The sequence below is a fragment of the Oculina patagonica genome, chromosome 1, assembly GCF_052425735.1.
Source record: "Oculina patagonica isolate OP01 chromosome 1, crgOcupat, whole genome shotgun sequence".
In the NCBI taxonomy this organism is placed as follows: Eukaryota; Metazoa; Cnidaria; class Anthozoa; order Scleractinia; family Oculinidae; genus Oculina; species Oculina patagonica.
The window spans coordinates 25,645,018-25,660,151 of NC_135758.1; the positions used below are offsets into that span (position 1 = coordinate 25,645,018).

At 36.9% G+C, this 15,134-nt stretch overlaps 1 protein-coding gene across 2 annotated transcripts in view; it reads left to right on the forward strand.

The window, feature by feature from the left end:
• The first annotated feature begins 495 nt into the window (after nucleotides 1-495).
• LOC144642080 (uncharacterized) overlaps nucleotides 496-15,134 on the forward strand; it is a 34,533-nt gene continuing 19,894 nt past the window's right edge. The window contains exons 1-9 of one of the 2 annotated variants that reach the window (XM_078501080.1): nucleotides 496-699; nucleotides 5,323-5,594; nucleotides 6,433-6,712; nucleotides 7,175-7,461; nucleotides 8,682-8,834; nucleotides 9,246-9,289; nucleotides 11,306-11,406; nucleotides 14,098-14,422; nucleotides 14,978-15,067. In XM_078501080.1, coding sequence (XP_078357206.1) covers nucleotides 571-699; nucleotides 5,323-5,594; nucleotides 6,433-6,712; nucleotides 7,175-7,461; nucleotides 8,682-8,834; nucleotides 9,246-9,289; nucleotides 11,306-11,406; nucleotides 14,098-14,422; nucleotides 14,978-15,067 — 1,681 coding nt within the window. In that variant the 5' untranslated portion in view covers nucleotides 496-570. The remainder of the gene's footprint in view (nucleotides 700-5,322; nucleotides 5,595-6,432; nucleotides 6,713-7,174; nucleotides 7,462-8,681; nucleotides 8,835-9,245; nucleotides 9,290-11,305; nucleotides 11,407-14,097; nucleotides 14,423-14,977; nucleotides 15,068-15,134) is intronic. The other variant, XM_078501087.1, reaches the window with a different exon arrangement.

Consider the following 15,134-nt stretch of genomic DNA (forward strand, 5'->3'; position numbering starts at 1 on the left):
CATACATGCAAATATTAGACGAAGTTTCTTCCATTTTCCTACCATATGATTTCCAAAGGGCGAAAGAAATGTGCCTTGTATTTACAAAATATGTCACATTCCCTAATAAGGAACGCATATTAACAAACTCTTTGTAAACTACACATCATCTCATAATTAATTGTTTTCGTCAAGGTGGTTAACAATGAACTCCCACGGAGAAGTTGGAGTATTCGATTAATCTACGTCGCATGTTAATTGGGTAATAGTAATAAGCATGTGGAGTAATCTACTTGAATTTTAGCCTGCTATACACTTGGTATATTGTTTAACCAATAAATTCTTCAATTCTTGGCTACTTTAAACAGAATCAAACTGCAGAAACTGAAAAAACCATTAGACACTAAAAATGCCCTCGGGCCATTCATGACTGGTTAGTATGCGGTATATACGCCTGAACAAATTTGATTGACATGCTTAAAAGTAATCCTAGCGTGCATTGAGCGTTTGCTGCAATAGACTTTTCGTTTTGATTTTTATGCTCTGAGCAGTCAGCAGAAACACACGCAAAGCAAATTCTTCGATAACAAGATGGCGCGCTGCATTTCAGCGTGCCTTCTTTCTCTTCTGACTCTATTGCAATGGCTTTTATTGGTTAAAGCATCGCATTTCCGCTATGGCGATATAAGCTGGACTCCGGCTGGCTCCAGTGGCAACACGGTAGAGTGGTTACTTCACAATAACTTCTGTATTCTTAGTAGATATGCAGTCCGTAATGATTATTTATCATAGAAGAAGCAAGAGCTTACCTTGTGGAAAACATTGCGTACCATTCTTATTCAGTCTTTAGAGCATTTTTTACAGAAACTTTAAAACGGTTTACTTCTTGTGCATGCTCTTAAATCATTGTTGCATACTGTACAATTAAGAAATTTCCATGATGTATACTCCATGCCAGGTTTAAGCAATCAGTGCAAATTGTACGAGCCATTTTCTTCTCTACTGGGCCAAGCCGCTCACTTTTTAATAAGTAACTGCATGCTACAATACTGGATGAGTACATGTACAGAAGTTAAAAACTGTTTACTGTCGGCATTGCGAGGAATATTCAACGACCAACTCATTGCAAAATAGCGGTGCCGCATTGTAGTTGATTATCGGTCGGACGCAGGCTGTCTCTTCAGAAAGAAATTGTTAACTTGCATGCATATGTACATTCGTTATTTGCGAAGGCATTGATGTCAGTAACATAAGTATGCGCTTTCAATTCACATAGTTTGATACCTGTGCAATGCATACAGGTGGGAATAACTAACTTTGTTTGGATCACGACTTTATACTTCTCTGATCTCAGGCTGTGTCCTTCTTGTTTTGCGATGGAGCACAATTTATCTTTGATGTCAATTGTTGAAGTCTTTCTTCGAGTTAATTGCATCAGTGGCAAACATATTTAGTATTTCACGTTTGCAATTTTGGCAGCCTGGTCCATTTCGAGGCTTAGTAGTCCTTTAGTTGTAAGCTCTTAATGCTGTATCTACTCTATGTTTTTCTTGCGTCTGTAGCTAAATATCCCCAGCAAATGTGGCAATGCATTTTGCAGACTTTTGCCTTAACCATTTGCAGGGTGTTAGTTTAATAGAGGACTTCAGAGCTTGTAAAAACTTTCTTTGGCTGCCAGTGCCTTATTGCGCTTGGTTCTCCTTGCTTCCTGAGAACAAGAACAGTTATGTTATGCTGACGTACTTGATGGATAGCATTTTTAAATTATTTAAACATGCTGAAAGTTGCCCGCTTAGATTAGAGCAATTTCCATTTGGTTTTTACTCATCTTTGGTATAGCCTGGAATGGTATTTATTGAGCTTAACAATAGTTTTGTATTCCGCTGTCCATAGACCACCGTCCATATAGTTAGCTTCCCAGAATTTTCCCTGAAAATTAGTTCGTTTTCATTACTCAAGGTGAAACTGTTTAGCGACAGACTGAATTAGTTATCAGACCAAAGCAATTCATCTGGCCATTTTAGCAATTTTTTACTGGAACTTATGCAAGTCTGCGCTTTTTCAAAGGTGTTCACGTTCCTAATTGGACTTGGTGGAAAGACAACCAATTTTCGAGAGGGAAATGAGGTGGCGATTTCCAGCGCCGGATTCTGATGAAATCACTATTTTACTTAGTGAATATAAAATAGGGTAAAATTCTTTTCAGTATAATTTCCATCTATAAAACTCTGTAACTACGAAACACATATACAAGTCTTAACTCGAAGCTCTTGTGAAATGCAACTGCTGTTGGTCAGTGCAACTTACCGAATAAAATACGGACACGCTCCTTAAATTTCCAATTTGTGAAAATAAGTAACGTTTTCTCTTGCGAAATATCCATTTTGTTCAAATTGATTACCTTTATAGTTGTTACAATAACTTTTATAGCTTTCCCATAAGATGGCGCCTCAACGCGGCTAACCTTTGCCAAGGGTGTGTCACATTTGTCATTCACCGACTCCAGATTTTCCGCTTTTCTACCTGAATTCATCACTTTATCAAAGATCAGCTACTTTAACTGCTAACAGGCAGTAGAAACCAACTGCAATTGCGTTCATAGTAAGTTAACAAGTTGAAACCTGGCTACTTGAACATGAACCGATTGTTACTCAGTTGTGAAAGAGACTCTGTTTCACCTATCAAACAACGCTTGGTTGCGACACTTGTAAATTGTAGCAGCGTTTTACAGATTTAAGTTATCTTTCAAGTCGAACAAATACCATGCCATTTTCAGCTAAACTACGAAATCGACGATAAAGCTTAAAATGTTTGCATAGCGTTGTCACTATAACTCCAAAATAAAAGCGTTTCTTTGTTCTCTCACTTGGTTTTGATCTTGAATGGTGACGCAACTGCTCAAATGTATCATTACCATTGTCAATGTTTTCATTACTTTATACGGCCAACTGTGCCCGTTTCTTGAAAAGGTCGTCTCACTGCCTTTTTTAAAATAAATCCATTGTCAGTAAAATGCTTATTCTAGTATCAAGTATTTCGTGGCAGTCTAGGCTATCAAGGTTTGAGTCATTTTTTTAGACAAGTATAATTACCGTCTGATCTACAAAACTACCGACAAATTCTAACATTTCTGCGTTAGAGTAGACTGTTGCCAACTTCAAACGAAAAAATGTTCACTTTGCTCTCCAATTTAACTTTGATTTTCAATGCCGTTGCAACGGGAAAATTATACATATCATAACTGCCAATATTTTTGTCACTACACCCAGCTAACTGTGTTGATTTCTTGGAAAGGTTTAATTCCTTTCTCATTATTCATCCATCTTCAATGAAAACCTACTCCAGTTCTTATAAGTGATTAGTAGCAGTCTCGGCTATCAAGATCTGAGTCATTTTTTAAGCCTATATTATTTCCATCAAAGCTGCGAAATCACTGATAAAGGCCCAACGTTTTGAGTTAAACTGTTACCAACTTCGAACGAGAAATGATTGCTTCGCGCTACCATTTAATTTTCACGTACAAGGTTACAAGTGAAAGGATGTATATCAAAATTGCAGATATTTCCATCATTTTGCTAAGTCAACTTTAACCATTTCTTGGAAAGGTTGTCAGGCTAACTTTCTGATAAATTCATCCATATTGATTAGTTAGTTTTAGTGAGTGCGTGTAATTGGAAGCAGTCTATACAAGATTTGAGTCCCTTTTCAAGACAAAAATAAAATACCAACTGAACTTCAACATCACAGATAAAGCCTAAAACCATTTGTGTTAGGCTTTCGCCAGCTTCGAATAATAAATACTGCTTTGCCCCCATGTTTAACTTTACTTCAACTGAACTTCGACATCACAGATAAAGCCTAAAACCATTTGTGTTAGGCTTTCGCCAGCTTCAAATAATAAATACTGCTTTGCCCCCATGTTTAACTTTAATTTCGAATACCGCTACAACTGGAAAATTATACATATTAAAATTGCATTTTTTTTAGTGTCAGTATACCCAACGAACCGTGTTCGTTTCTTGGAAAGCTTGTCTGCCTTTCTGACGCGACCCGAAAACAAATTGAAACTAAGTTATTCGTGTTTTGCGTGCCTTATATCATACTTTAGGGAAAATTATACACATTAAAATTGCATTTTTAAGCGTCATTATACCCAACTAACTGTGGCTGTTTCTTGGAAAGCTTGTCTGACTTTCTGAAGCGACGCGAAAACACACCTACTCTAAGTTATTCGTGTTTTACGTGCTTAATATCATACTTAAGGGAAAATTATACATATTATAATTGTTTTTTTTAGTGTCATTATACCCAACTAACTGTGTCCGTTTTTTGGAAAGCCTGACTGCCTTTCTGGGGCGACGCGAAAACACACCTACTCTAAGTTATTCGTGTATTACGTGCTTAATATCATACTTTGGAGAAAATTATAAATATTAAAATTGCAATTTTTTTAGTGTCATTATACCCAGCCAACTGTGTCCGTTTCTTGGAAAGCTTGTCTGCCTTTCAGGTGCGACGCGAAAACAAATTTAAACTAGGTTATTCGCGTTTTGCGTACCCCACATCACGTTTTCTGGTTAGCCCTCGTATTCTTAAAAAAAAAACCACAAATACATGTATGGACTATGCGAGCACTAAACCCCTGCTCTATATTGGTGTTTTTAGACACACAAGCCGGTGTTACTTATTTTGTGTCATTTCCCGTTGTTTTATCATTTTAATTTTTGTAGTGCATATTTATTCCAAGTGGTTTCAAGCACAGGATACTCCGTTCGGTTTCCGCCATTCTCCTTAGGCGGCTTTCTTTTAATCTTGTCTATTAATTTACGAGAGAATCTGTGGATGAAACAACCCAATGACACGAAAATGGGATTTCATCTTCTCTCGGTTGTGCTAGGTTTTAAACAAAACAACAGAAAGGCTTTCCAATGTAAATTTGATTGCTTTTCACCAAATAATTACAAAATTTTAACCGTATCATACTTTCGTGATGAAGTTTGTGGAAATTTCACAGAGAACAAGCCTACATGGGCTTTAACGCTGAAAATTATTCTGCGTAATGTACGTTGTTTGAGTGCGCTTACTTTGCGAAACTTTCTATTCGCGATTTCACATTAAGGTGGGCTCTTATGATTTATTTTGTTCGTAATATTGTACTGATGTAATTTAATTATTTTAACTATTATTTTTATGCTCTAATAAACGAATGCTTATAACTGCCTACATTTAAATTTAAGATGACAAAACGGACATTCTTCCATTTCGGTTGACGAAATCTTTGAGCGAGGTATCTCTTCTATTATTTTAGGTTAAGGCTTACCGTTTTTATTTTATTTTATTCAGATCCGCTTTACCTTCCGTCTGGCGTTTCGAAAATCGTACTCTAACAGATATTACTGTGACGAAAATACAGTGAGGCAGGGAAGCCTTATTGGATATGGAGATTCGTGGTCTGCATCCTGTAGTAATCCTTCCAATCCACAGTGTTCGTCCTCGACACACCTTGCTGATACCGGGTTCCGTTGTACTGACTTCAGTAACAATGAAGACTGGTCCATGGGTGAAAATAACTTCACATATACCTTTCCATCAAGCAATCAGCCATGGACTGTGAGGTACCGTAAAATTTCGGTTATAAGCCCCTCCGCTTATAAGCCCCCCCGGTTATAAGCCCATCTACCTTGAAACAAAAAAAAATACATCCGGTTATAAGCCCCCCCGGATTTAAGCCCCCCTCTGCTGAATGACGATACTAAACAGGGCTAAATGTTGCTTTATTATGTGTTTTTAACCTAAAAACGTATTTCGATCAACACTCCCATGGCTCGTTTCGAAACGTTTTTTTTATTCCACTTATAAGCCCTCCCGGATATAAGCCCCTCCGCTTATAAGCCCACCCAAAACCCCTTACGAAGTTGTATAAGCCCAGGGCTTATAACCGGAATTCTACGGTATGTGATCTGGTGATGTGGTCACATGAGAAAAGGAAATAAATGCAGACTCACAATAGTTGTCGTTCAACACTGGAGCATGCAAAAACTGTATTCCGATGTTTTCTTTACAAAAGAAAATCAGCAAGATTCATAACCGACATTTGTTTTTAATAAACAATAATTTATCCTGCGCTTCTTAGATATAGTAAGATACTTATAGAGAGTGAGGCGCCTGGATATCTATCATCTCATATCCACCGCACGGTCGTGAAATAGTTTTAAATGCTTATTGACACTGGTCTGTCAAGAGCTCATGACAACTGCGTCCCAGAACAAAAAAATTGATTCCAAGTTCTGCTTTGGCGACCATTTTTTTAATGTTTCCTTCAAAGAAAATATATCAAGTAGCAACTGAGCGACAAAAAATAAACCCTGATTTTCGTGTAGGTCATGTAGACAATACTTTTAAGTTAAACATAGCTATAAGCAGGTTTCAAGGTTTTTGTTTTGTGTTTGACAGTTACTCGAGCTGCTGTTGGATTTCTTCTTTGTACAAGTATGCCGATGGGAGCTGGCTTGTATCTACGAAAATTGATCTCACTCGACGATCGGATATCGGAAGAATTAATTCATCTCCGAAATCAAGGAGCCCAGCTATTGTCCGCTTTCAGGAAGGTTGTCCAAAGTCTCTTCGAATCCCAGTTGAAGACCCAGATGAAGATGTGGTGAAATGTCGTTGGGCAAGCCAATCAGAGTCAAACATGAATAGCGATAGTTTTCCTTATGGTGTACTTGATGAGGTAGTTTTTTTTTTATAGAAAGTGTTCTTGTTAAGGCTTTTCTAGGTGGCCAAATAACTGTAGAATCGAGAACACAACACAAACCCAAGGGTATATGGTGTTTAAAATCAGGGAACGGACAAACATAGTGGGGGGGGGGGGGGGGGGGAGGAAGTGGGAAGGAATGGAAACATAAAGGAATATAAATTTAAAAGGTTGGTGTATTTTTCCTAATTAACCGAGGAAACTATTTGTTTTTATTTCACGTTACAAAAAAAAAAAAAAAGAAAAAAGTTTTGTCAACGTTTTTGCTTTGTCTTGAATAGGATTAAAGGTGGTTCGGTAGTTTAACTACCTGCACCGTAAAATATAACTGCTTTAATTACCGCTGAAGTAAAGATTAGAGCACAATGGCACTGAGACAATTCATGTATTTCACGTTACATTATTTCCTATTGTCATTACTGTTCATTTTTCTTGCAGCAAAACTGCGTATTGAAATATCTAGGTCGAAGTGGGACGGCAGGTACCTATGCAGTTACGCTGACCTTAGAAGACTTTCCAGCAGGAACTACTAACTTCAATAGCGTTAGACCATTCAGCGCTGTGGGGTTACAGTTTCTTGTCATAATAACCAGCCAGTCTGGTTCTTGTGACGACATACCCGTGTTTACTGAATCCACCCCTCAAGATGGTGAATGCTCTGAGGTTCAGATTGGCTCCCCTTATACAACAGTCATTGAGGTGCAACTTGCAGACTTCGCAAAACAGTAAGTTATCGAGTAAATTGTTGATTCCTTTTTTAGTCGATGCCTTCTCTTTTCTTTTCTTTTCTTTTAATCTCATCTCATCCCAACCCAACCCATCCCCCATCTCATCTCATCTCATCTCATCTCATCTCATCTCATCTCATCTCTGTCATCTCATCTCATCTCATCTCATCTCATCTCATCTCATCTCATCTCATCTCATCTCATCTCATCTCGTCTCGTCTCGTCTCGTCTCGTCTCGTCTCATCTCATCTCATCTCATCTCATCTCATCTCATCTCACCTCACCTCATCTCATCTCACCTTATCTCATCTCATCTCATCTCATCTCTGCAAACTGCATCGCTATGATGATGTCTAATGTGACAACAACGGCTATAAGACATCCCCATCCTCATGTATAAAGTAAATCACGGACTTGTGCCCACTTATATAACAGAAATATTTAATACAGCCCCGAAACGAAATAATCTGAGGAACGCTGATTTTAATATTCCACGTTTTCGTACAGTACATTATGGAAAACATTCTTTACGATATTTTGGGCTTTATCTATGGAACAAACTAGATTACAGTGACAGAGAGAAACCAAATGTCACGAGCTTTAAAAACAGTATTGGGAGAAAAGACCTCACACGTCTTATACAAACTGAGTGTAAATGTGACATGCAGCTAGGCCGATTTAAACTTTTAAATGTTAAATTTTTAATTCCTCGCTGAACTTTTTACCTTACGCCTACTTTTATTATAAAATTTTATATTTTATTCTCATTTATTTATTTATTCATTTATTTATCTATTCATCTATGTAGTACGGTTCTTTTTTTTCTTAGAATTTAAGTGTAAATATTTTTAACTTTATGTAGCTTAGTAGATTTTAATGTAAATAGTGTCCCCAATTAGTTTCTTAAAGCTAAATACCTTGACACTTTAATAAAGCATTTCATTAATTCATTAATTCATTCATTCATTCATTATTCATTCATTCATTCATTCATTCATTCATTCATTCATTCATTCATTCATTCATTCATTCATTCATTCATTCATTCATTCATTCATTCATTCATTCATTCATTCATCAATATCCACAGTTGATTAGCTTTTGCCGATGTAATCATTATCTACTTCCCAAAAGAAATGCAACTTAATGTTTCCGTTTTAGCTCCAAATTCTTTTGGCGTACGTTTTGCTGAATATTTATGTTTTCAATAACTTTAGCGTCGTCGAGATTACAACTTCTTCTCCGTCTGGAATGCAAGTTTCCTCTTTACGTTTTCATGGAGGGATCTACTACAGAAATGTTACGTGGTATCCAAGCCAGTATCAAGTTGGACAGCAGCTGTTCTGCTTTCAGGCGTTGGACTCAAGCGGGTAAACTTATGTTTTATAAACAAATGAAAAATAAATGAAACATTTTTAAAACTAATTATTTCAGTCCTCGCACCTTAGGCCTTTCCCAAAATATCGTAACATTCTTTAATGTGCCGGTTAAACCTCGTATCGACGAAGTACGTATGTCATCTTTTTGTTATAGCTACACAGTGAGTTTTAGAGCTTTAAACCTAAAACCTCACTTGTGACGTTTTGAGGGCAATAGAAACCAGGTTATAGATTACAAACAGAAGAAAAGTGCAATGTATAGTTATATTTTTTTTTTCTTAATGCACTAAGTAGGCAAATTAAATGGCTGCTTCATACAGCTCGTCCATAGAACAAAGGATATCGTAACTAAATATAAAACGCTGCTGTTTAAATGATTATTCTAACATTGATTTTTGTCAGATTGCAAAGTGAATGGCGATGTGTCACTATTCTAGTGGGTCTAAGTGAGTATATATTGCAATCATCTATTAAGTGGTAAACAATTTATGTTTCTCGAAGATATTAGCCTTTTTCAGGCTACTCTACAATTCGAGTTGAAATAAAGTTCATGTTATGTTATGTTATGTTAACTGACTTTAGTCGTTAACCGTTTAAAAGGTTTAACGGTTTTTTGAGTCTAATGCTTGCGTGCGCTTTGCGCATGCGCATTAGACTCTTTGTAATATGAAAAAAGCTGTTAGCAATCCCAAGGGAATGGTTCGGGATCGATAATCGTTCGCTGTAATGTAGAAAACAATGATCAGCTGCAAGAACGGACTCCGTACGGACACGCACGATTAGTTTCAATTAAAAACAGCCAATCAGCGACACGTGTTCCCACGCATAATTAAAAGTTCTTTCTCAAGTTACGATTATTCAACACTTGAACAAGACGAAATAATTTTCCAGTTAAGACATTTGTAAGCTTTTTATGAAAATAAATCTTCGTTTTCAGTTCAGTTAAGCACTTGTGTTTTCGTCTTGCTTAAAAAGCAAGACGTCTTTGAGAAAAAATATTTCGACGGCGACTCGCGTTTATTTACACAATGCGACCAAATATTTATTTTGTTTTAAAAAATAGAAAACTTTACCTCGGTTTTTGTATTTAAGTCATTCGAATTTTGACCAATTTTTTCTTTACAGTGCAAACAAAAACCTTCAAAAATAAAAGATGTACATGGATAAATGTAAATCAAGTTATGCGACTAAATCAAAATGCGTTTGTTTGGCCGCTTTGCAGTATTACACTGTCCCGGCCATTGCCATACACTGAAATCGAATTTCATGCTTTTACGACTCTCAGAGATCTTAAGTTCTTCTTACAGCTAGAAAAATCATAAAATGGTTACATTGATATGGAAGTGATGATTCGCGAAATTTGTACATCATGATAAACAGTCTTCGCTCCTGTGTATGGTAGCTCGATAATAATTGCCTAGTTTCCAGCGTTCAAAAGGTCATCATTATATTGACGTGAGCATTTACACCCGTTTTTAGGAAAATCTGTCACTAAGTGCTTACAGTACAATGGAGTAACAGTCACTATTTCAAGTGCTTTTATTGTAAAATCTGTTTCAAGAGTCATCATCAAAATGGTGAAAAATCTGAAAGAAAACGATGTGAAGTTCTTCAACCCTTGTTGTAATGAACATGCTTTTTGTAAATCGTCACGCAATCTTGTCCAAATGTTTAATCGTTTCTGCTTTTACGGACAATACGGAAGAAGTAACATCAACTCCTGTTCATACTTTAAATTTTGTGAAGCATATAACATTTATGACTGTTTCGTTTTCATCCATAATCATCCACGATGCCCCTAGCTTGCTATAAGCATTTTAAATTAAACTCCCGAACACAAACCTCTAACCAATTTTAACCGGCTTACGAAAACCGCGCAATCTGTATCACTATGCCATACGGCATTAGACTCATGTCACCCTTGGTGACCTATTTTTGTGTGTTGTTCTTCGTTCAAAGTTGCATGTCGGCCGTATTTTTGAAACAAATTCAAGAAGCACGTAAGTCAAAAACAAAACAAACAAGTGTCCTCTACATGACCTCGAGAATTAACTTTTCGGTTTCTTCTTGGCATGTATTATTGTTTGAATTTGAAATTAATGGACTGCGTTTATTGATTGTGTTAGTTTATACCAAAAACCACTTAAGTATATTAGCACAACGGAATGGTTAATTTTAAAACGTGAAAGTACTAAACAACCTCGAAACATCAATTCCCGAAGTCTCATTATTAACACCTATAAAGCATAAGATTATTCGGAACTATTAGAACATGAAACAAAAAAGAATAACAAGAAAATAATTAAACAAACAAACAAACAAACAAACAAACAACAAATCAAATATAGGGCATCCAATTTTGTTTGTTAAGAGTAAACATGGTTTTCGCTATATATTGTAGCTTCTTTTCAGTCATCATTTTCCATGGAGTCGTAATAACAATTTATTTTTATTATTTATAGGTAATACACCAAATGTTATTTTGGGAACGCAGTGGCCAATACATCCCATAAGTGAAACTGGACCAGGCTTGATTTGGTGGCGCATTCATTTTGATCGAGTGGTAAGAACTACATTAAGGCTTTTACGAAAAAAAAAATATAAACACGAGATTCAAGGGAAAATAATTGAATGTTAAGGTTGATTTTCGTATATAGATGTTTAGTATTATATAACATATTCGATTTACACTTTATAAGTAAGGATTCGAGGAGCCGTACAGCAGTATTTAGTTCGATCTGATCTAAATGAAGATGTTAACGGAGACGCAGTTTTAGTCTGCACTGGAGTGGACATCAACGCGCAATTTAAAGAAGCTAACTGTTATCTTTAAGGTGGCTCAACTGGATTTTCTAGGGGTAACACCGCTCAAGTTTGAGAATTAACTCCGTCGCCATTAACAATGCTATCGAAAAACAATCACCACAGTTGTATTAGATAAAGATGAAATTTTTTTATGATCAGTCTTATATTGACATCGGAGTTGTTATAGCGACGAAATGACGTCATTGCGTTTTTTACTTTCGCTCGTATTCCTGGGCACAGGGAGATTTTTTCGGAAATCGCTCAAAGGAGCTTAAACCACACATAGCTGCCTCGATGTTGGCAAAGTTTGAACAAATTCTGTGAGAGCGTTTTCGAAATATTTGAGGATGAAGTTTTAGGGGCTATAAATACAGTCAAAAACATACTAACGAGAAAATGGGAAAATATCTAAAGTAAACAACGCGCCTGTGGATTGCAGTTTCATCTTATAGTAGTGTTATTCCATTTAAAATCGTGTGTAGACAGTGGTAGAGATTGCTTTGGTCGATTGCGAGAAAAAAGAGTTTGATGAGCGTGCGTTCTGGTGCTCTTGTTGCCTTTTTTGTTTATAATTTGGTCTATGCCTACAAAAGTGATAATGAATTAAAAACCGCTCGATGATTTTTTTTTTTTAAATTTGACGAACTCGAGCTTTTTCATCAATTGTTATAGCATGCAAGTTTCAAGCTCATTGAAAACATTTAAGGCAATAAAATTGGGCCTCCAATATACTGATTTTTTCTCGCAGATTTCGTGTTTACAAGTGAATGTCCTCATTATTCAAGGGTATTGTTTTCAATTTTCATATCTGCATGCACGAATGCAGCAAAAAATTCATTTGCATTAAACAGAACGCTCGATTGCTTTACGAAAATTTTTCCGAAGCATGCTAATCTGCCTTGGGATGAGAATAGCAGTGACAACATCTTCAGAATGAACAACAAATCCCTTGACACGACTGTATTACAGCTATAAATAGCCCGACAAATGCTGTTACAATTTTTTAAGCAATATAAGCATGTTTCGGAAAATTGTTCGGAAAGCAGTCGAGCGCCCTATTTAATGCAAATGAATTTTTCCGCTTAAGTTGTGCACGTGGATATGAAACTTGAAAACAATACCCGTGAATATTGAGGACACTCGCTTGTAAACACGAAATTTGTGAGAAAAAATCAGTACATTGGAGGCCCAATTTTATTGCCTTAAATGTTTTCAATGAGCTTGAAACTTGCAAGTTATATCAATTGATGACAAACCTCGAGTTTGTCGAGTTTTTAAAAAAATTCATCGAGCAGTTTTTAATTTATTATCACGTTTGTAAGCATAGACCATATTATAAACAAAAACTGCAACAAGAGCATCGGAACGCACGCTCATCAAATTATTTTTCTCGCAATCGACCAAAGCAATCTCCACCACTGTTTTATACACGATTTTAAATGGAATCAAACTACTATAAGTTGAAACTGCAATCCACAGGTGCGTGGTTTTCTTTAGATATTACCCCATTTTCTCGCTAGTATGTTTTTGACTATATTTATAGCCCCCAAAACTTCATCTTCAAATATTTCGAAAACGCTCTCACAGAATTTGTTTAAACTTTGCCAACATCGAGGCAGCTATGTGTGGTTCAAGCTCCTTTGAGCGATTTCCGAAAAACTCTCCCTGTGCCCAGGAATACGAGCGAAAGTAAAAAACGCAATGACGTCATTTCGTCGCTATGGCAACTCCGATGTCAATATAACACTGATCATAAAAAAATTTCATCTTTATCTAATACAACTGTGGTGATTGTTTTTCGATAGCATCGTTAATGGCGACGGAGTTAATTCTCAAACTTGAGTGGTGTTACCCCTAGAAAATCCAGTTGAGCCACCTTAAGCTTCTTTTGTATAATCGATATCTTAGTGACAATAGTACAATTTCTCTTATTTAATATATTTGGTGGTCAGCTTACGTCGTCACTTCCTGGTAAAGTTTTCCATTCGTTTCTTGACGCAGAGGCTTTAACAAATTTTATATCACTGAATATATACTAGTTATGCAACGCTTTCGAGTGGTATACTATGGAATATCCCACGAGTCACTTGTATTTTCTCGGTATACACACGAGCCTTTAGGCGAGTGTGTATGCCAAGAAAATACAAGTGACAAGTGGGATATTCCATAGTATACCACGAGAAAGTGTTGTGTAACTATTTTATACCATGCCATAGAAAATACGCTTACTAAATTTCGTCGAGAATACAGTCGCAGCGCACTATGGGAAGGTTGGGTTGAATACCGTCGAATAATTATACAACGGCTTTCCTGTATTCTGATTGGCTGTATTTTCTATGGCATGGTATAAAAACTGGTATTCGTAAGAGTACTTACTGTTTTACTACAAAATGTTACCGTTGATCAGCTATTCACCCCACTTATTTCCTTGTTTATACCTACCATGCAGATAAAGAAACCTCGTACTTCCGGCTTCATCAGACTCGTGCTGCTACCCAACAGTCACACAGTTTACAAAGTGGACACACTTTCCCAGTACGTCATCATCGACAGCAACCGCACAGTACTGCACTTTGCCACACCCAAAGCAGCATTGAGTATGAACGGATCATACGCGATCTTGATAGACCACGGTGCAGTGGTTGGACAGGGCTGCTCGTATGATGGACCACCCACACCAGGCATTCCATCCCCGGGCGACTGGGGTTTCCCTGTAGACGGCATTTGCCCTGTTGGTTATGCTCTTGCTGCGCCAGGATTTACAAACTGCGTTGGTATGTTACATGTTGTGATATTGTTTATAACAAGATAGTATAGACAGAGCCTCGGATTGGCTGATCCCGAGCTCGAGTTTGGGAATCAACAGTACGACTGATAGTTATAAGTATTTTGTGATCCATACGCAACTTGGCAATTCAATATTTATTTTCCTGGAGATTTGTGTCAAGCTGGATTGTTTATCATTACGAGTGAGGCTGATTTCAACTAATTTGGGGCTGTATAATAGCTATGACTAAAAGCATTTTATACGTTCCCGTTCATACTTTCCCACGACCATCACCGTATATGAAGCCCGCTATTAGCTTTCACGGTCCATTTTAATTTGTCCCTAAGTAGGCAAAATTTATCTCTATAAGAGATTTGGTCGAAAATCTTTATCTTACCTGGAAAGCGCACCATTACCTTATCCTACTTATAACCAACGTAATGACCGTAGGCTAAAGGTATTCTACTAAGAAAATTTCATTCGTCGCATTTGCAAGTTTATAACGAAGGAATGAAAATATATTGATTATCTTTTAAACAAGATTTTCTTACACTCTCTGCAGACGTTAATGAATGTGATGCACATTCAAGAAAGAAACGCGAATTGTGGTGGTGGCAACATCTGGCTCCCTCTTCGACAGCATTACACGGTGGTAAGTAGGATTATGTACGCTAGCTCGTCTTCCTACAATCAATGAAGATTGAAAACTACGCCCATAA